At 38.6% G+C, this 5,701-nt stretch overlaps 1 protein-coding gene across 12 annotated transcripts in view; it reads right to left on the bottom strand.

The window, feature by feature from the left end:
* Nucleotides 1–416: 416 nt before the first annotated feature.
* TATDN1 (TatD DNase domain containing 1) overlaps nt 417–5,701 on the bottom strand; it is a 46,319-nt gene continuing 41,034 nt past the window's right edge. For all 12 annotated transcript variants that reach the window (XR_014842840.1, XR_014842839.1, XR_014842841.1 and 9 more), the window contains 2 exon segments: nt 4,461–4,587; nt 417–604 (listed from right to left, as the gene is read on the bottom strand). Coding sequence is in view for 6 of the 12 variants with exons in the window: in XM_005662855.4 (XP_005662912.1) it covers nt 502–604; nt 4,461–4,587 (230 nt within the window). In the remaining 6 variants the exon portion in view is untranslated.

Raw genomic sequence — 5,701 nt, 5'->3', positions numbered from 1 at the left:
CAAATGCTGTATGTAGAGTATTTCAAAATTAAGGGAAAAAAATAGGCTGCCAGAAGTGATTTAGACACTTTTTTGAAGTTTGAGAGTCGGTTTGAAAGTTGAGCTGGGTTTGAAAGTCATGATTCAGAGATTGTGTGAGAGTTGAAAAACAGGCTTATTGAAAAATAGGCTTATATCAACTAAACTTTGGTAGAAGCCAGAATGTGTTTTAATTTTGATGTAAAAACCGTTATAGATCTGTTAGCCATTCTGTGTTTGCAGCATTGACATTTTAATTGTCCTTTCAAACTTCTGAAGAGATTACAAAATGAAATTCTTGGGGGTTTTCATTGTTTTAAACTAAGACATTAAGTGACTAAAAAATTCTGATCAGACTTCATGGTGGTATGCAGTGATACAGCACCTCTTTAGACAGCTTCCAGAGAACTCCTTTATTGAAACATTTTAAGTTTTACCAAGAAATTTTACATACGTGATGGAAAACTGGGGGAGACATGCCAATTATATATCAGGAAAAAAGATTTTAATGGTGTTGTTATATAGGGTATTGGCTAGTTCCAGCGGATCTTCATCCCTTACTGCTGACATTATCTCCAGTATTTGACTAAAAGAAAGCAAAAATGGATGGTTAAATTTCTAAGCACATGTTCTGTTTTAAAGACATTTAATTCTCTTTTTCCACATAGAGGAAGATACTGTCTTAGACCTTTAACTTACTTACAGGTATTATCATATGCTTTTTGAGAAACCTCATACTGTTTTCCATCGTGGCTGTACCAATTTACACTCCCATCCATTGATGATGCTGAAAACTTTTTAAACTGCTAGGATATTTAAAACAGAGCAATCAGAGACAAATTTGAGAGTCTTGCATATAAACTAGAGCCAGGAACCAGGATGAAATGAATTCTAAAACCAGCTCATATGTGTACCATAATTATGGAATTAACCAGTGGAAACGAGGAGTCCTTTTAAACTGTGGGTCATTACGTGTTCGTGGGTCATGATGCGCTTTTAAAAAAATAAAAGGAAAAGCACACTGTAAGGGAAGTGCTGTTTCATTTTAGTTTGGGTTTTATTTTTATATATGCTTGTGTGTACTGAGTCACAGCGTGGTATTGTGGGGATAACAAAGTTTGAAAGCCACAGCTAAGAGCACTGGTCATAAAGGACAACCGAAATTGCTGCGTCATCACCAGCACAGTGACAGCAAAGGAAGTTAGACGTTGTTTACATTTACTTGGAACAATGTATGGTGATTAGCAAGTGGGGAGGAGGAAAGGCACTTTCTCTTCCTGTATTCCCCCCCCCCCCAAGGTTTCTTTGCCTAGAATAACGATAGTTATCAGTAGTGTTTTATATTGTATGTAGACAGAATATTTGTTATACTTGAATTAGGTCAAAATCAAAATTAAATGTTCTGATATTCTTTGTCTTAAGCTTTTTGTTCCCATTCTGGTTTTTTGGTTTTTTGTTTGTTTTTTGCTTTTTAGGGCCACACCCTCGGCATAGGGAAGCTCCCAGGCTAGGGGTCCAATTGGAGCTACAGCTGCTGGCCTACACCACAGCTCACAGCAATGCTGGTTCTTTAACGCACTGATCGAGGCCAGGGATTGAACCCATATCCTCATGGATCCTAGTCGGGTTTGTTACTTTTGAGCCATGGTGGGAACTCCTATGGGTTTCTTAAATATGAACACCTAAAGGAATTAGGGACAGAGATTTAACTGGAACTTTTAAATTCTCTTATAGTAACAGAAGCCTTGTTTAATAGATGTATTAACTGACTATACAACATTTTTATCTTACAGTTAAAATATGCTAAAAACAAATCTGTTAACAGGCTAAAGACCCAATTTTCTTAGTATATTGCAGATTTTTCCTCTATTAATTACTTGGAATTAGAAATAGATAATACTGAGAAATCAATATGATTCCCGCTACCAACCTCCCTTCCAGTCCTTTCTCCACACTGATACCAGTTAACAGCTTAAAACCCTTTGGGTCTTGATAAAATTTAAACTTCCTAAAGGTATCATTTGAGAGTCCCCACCCTCTGGCCTCACTGTACCTTCCCTATTGTGCATCCTACTTTCTGCCACACTGAAGTCATTGTCCGAGCCCTTCCCCAGAAAGCCATTGCTCCACGTGTTTGTCTGGCTCTTACCTAACTCGCAGTTCAACTCAGTATACAGTTGAAATGCCACAGTAGTTAAGCGTCCTCTTTTCCCTCAGGGGAGGCAGCTGCTCTGTCCTGTAGTCCTAGTTATGGGTTCGTACCTCTGTAACAGCACTACCATCCTGGATTACACTTTTTTTTTTTTGTCTTTTTGCCTTTTCTAGGGCCACCCCCGTGGCATATGGAGGTTCCCAGGCTAGGGGTCGAGTTGGAGCTGTAGCTGCCGGCCTATGCCAGAGCCACAGCAACTCGGGGTCCAAGCTGCGTCTGCAACCTACACCACAGCTCATGGCAATGCTGGATCCTTAACCCACTGAGCAAGGGCAGGGACCGAACCCACAACCTCATGGTTCCTAGTCGGATTCATTAACCACTGAGCCACTACGGGAACTCCCTGGATTACACTTTTTACCTGCTTGTTTGCTCCAGGAGGATCCCTGTCTGACTTATTTCATGCCTTATCCAAAGTACCTGGCACAGGGTACCTACTCATCTGGTGGAGGGATGAGGCTGGGGATGGTCTTGATTCTTCTGTGTAGCCTCAGTAATTTGTACCTTTCCTGATACAAGGCAAGAATTCTAAAATGTATTTCTAATTATAATCTAAAAGGGGGGAAGATCTCTATACAAATAATTAAAACTGTTGGAGTTTATAAAAATGACTTTGTAACTGAAATTGTGTATTTCTGAAATGTGGTTTAAAATTAGTTTGCAAATGTTGATTTTTCCAAGCTACTGGTATTCATGATTGCAGTTGATACTCAAAGAGCCTTCTTGGTTCTTAATAGACTGCATTTAGAAACACCTTAAAATTTTGTTTTGTATCTGTGTAGCTAAAATAAAAAGCTATACTTAAAATTAAGGCAGTATAGAAAACCAACTGGGATACACTGTTGGCAACTGCCTCCATTAAGCTGGCTGCTGGAAAAACACCAGTTTCTTATCTTTTGTGTCAAATCTCCAAAGAATTATTCCTAGATGCTCTCTGCTGACCAAATTTGCAGGTATTTAACATTACATTGAAAATTACAAGTATTCCTTTTCTTTCTTTTTTTAATGGCCACACCCATGGCATATGAAAGTTCCAGGGCAGGAATTGAATGTGACCACAGCTGCAACCCAAGCTGCAGCTGGGGCAACACAGGACCCTTCAACCCACTGCACAGGGCTGGGGATCAAACCCGAGCCTCCATGGTGACTGGAGCAGTTTGCAGTTGGATTCTTAACCAACTGTGCCACAGTGAGAACTCCACAAGGGTTCCTTCAATTTTCTGCCTGCTGAATGTTAGAGCTGGCTCACCTAATACCCTTACCTGTTAAGCTACTAAAAAATGATGGTGCATATTAAAGGAATTAGCACAATCTAAAAGCAGCAGTCCAGGACTTCCCTGGTGGCTTAGTGGATAAGGATTCAGCACTGTCACTGATGCAGCTTGGTTCACTGCTGTGGCGGAGGTTTCATCCCTGGCCCCAGAATATCCACAACAGAGCAATAACCCCACCCCACACACAAGAGCAGTAATTCAATATTAATTTTTATGAATGTGTGATAAATACATCCGGTTGCCTGAATTGGTAAGCCACACTACACTGATACAGTCTAAATTATCTGCTTGTGCAACAAAAGAAATTGGATGACAGGCCCATTAAAAGAAACATTTCCTGTAAATTATAACATGCCCTACAGCTAGCTCCTTGACAGATGGGTAACAGCCCTTCTTTTCACATGTGCTATATAGTATTAAAAAGTGATTTTGAATTACTGGGGTTTTTTCCTAGGGAAATACAATTCTATAAAGTTCTGCCCCCCCTTTTTTTGGTTGGAAGCAGGAAATCCTTTCTATAATTTGTTCTTTTGTTCAGAGGCTTAAATACCCAGGTTATTTCTTAGGTTAATTCAGGCTGTCAAATCGCTGTAAAATACAAATACCATTAAAAAGCTCTCCTGCTTAAGACTGTGCTTTTATAACGATCAGCACGAAACCTGCAAGATAAGAGAACTTAGGCCAGGTACGGTGATTGATTGTATGGACAGCTTTAAGATCTTTTTCCGTCCTACAAAATTCAAATGACCAAAATCACTTCAGATTGAGAGGATATGAAAAGAGGAGCTGATATAAAGCACATTGGTACACATTCTTCCAAATCACTGCACTAAAATGGTCTTTGGTAACTTGATAAGGATTTCACCCAAATTAATTCTGTCCCTTGAGTTGATTTGGTAAATGTATTTTGCTGGTTGACTTTAATGTTTTGAAGACCATGAAAGCAAAATACTTACATTATATGGCAGGGTTCATTTCTGTCTTTCAAACAGTGCCCGTTTTCCCATTTCTTCTTGGTAGGAAATGAAGTTTTTATATATTTTGATCCAGCATGTGTACTTTTGACTCCACACCATGGTGCATCTCAAGTTAAGCAGAGAAACAAGTCTCTTAAAGAGGTTGCCTTTTAAAATTGTTATTTTTCTTTTCGTCTTTTTGTCTGTTTGTCTTTTCTAGGGCTGCTCCCGCAGCATATGGAGGTTCCCAGGCTAGGGATCTAATCGAAGCTGCAGCCACCAGTCTGCGCCAGAGCCACAGCAACGTGGGATCTGAGCTTTGTCTGCAACCTACACCACAGCTCACGGCAACACCGGATCCTTAGCCCACTGAGCAAGGTCAGGGATCGAATCCGCAACCTCATGGTTCCTAGTCGGATTCGTTAACCACTGAGCCATGACGGGAACTCCTTAAAATTGTTTTTTAATGAATATTACCAAACTTATATATCCTTTAAAATATAAGCCATAATTCAGGTTAAAAAATGGTAAAAGGCAACAGAAAACATCTCCAAGCAAAGTACAAGATAAAATCTTGAATTGTACAAATTCTTAAATGCTTTATGACTTTTATTCCTCTTTTACAGAAAAGACCTCAAGCTAAAAGAAATACAATTATAACATGAAGACTTCTGAGTTAAACTACTGTTTGCTTCTGTTTATGGCTTTGAATACTGGGATTATTTACTTACCTAATTCTTTAATAAAGAATTCACATTTTACAACCTTTGTATTTTTAATAAGATGATTTAATTTTCATGACTCTCCAAGGAAATATACGTGATTTTTCCAGAATGGCTCAGTCTTGACTTTACTGAAAAAGTCCATGTGTATAGAGCCTTGAGTTCAGAGTGTAGATAAAAAAATTTTTATCTTCCAACTTTGTCTTAAGAGGCAGCAGATTAGTTTCTAAAATTCTTAAACCCAGTTTGATTTAAATGTTTGTACTTTACTGAAAAAGTATTGTACTATTAAGCCATTACAAAGAGGACATTGTATAGAAAAAATTTTGAATGGTTTTTGAAACCCTGACGTTTAGTTAAGATTCCTTGTTTAATAAAACAACCTTCTTAGTTACCACATATTCTGACATTCCATTTTTTTTTTTTTTTTGTCTTTTGTCTTTTTTTGTTGTTATTGTTGCTATTTCTTGGGCCGCTTCCGCGGCATATGGAGGTTCCCAGGCTAGGGGTCGAATCGGA

Source organism: Sus scrofa, chromosome 4 (genome assembly GCF_054392235.1).
Source record: "Sus scrofa isolate SSC_HxYL_T2T_F1_AM1 chromosome 4, Sscrofa_HxYL_maternal_Yorkshire_Landrace_v2.0, whole genome shotgun sequence".
In the NCBI taxonomy this organism is placed as follows: Eukaryota; Metazoa; Chordata; class Mammalia; order Artiodactyla; family Suidae; genus Sus; species Sus scrofa.
Note: the sequence above shows the minus strand (reverse complement) of the source record. Positions and strands in the feature narration are given on the sequence as shown.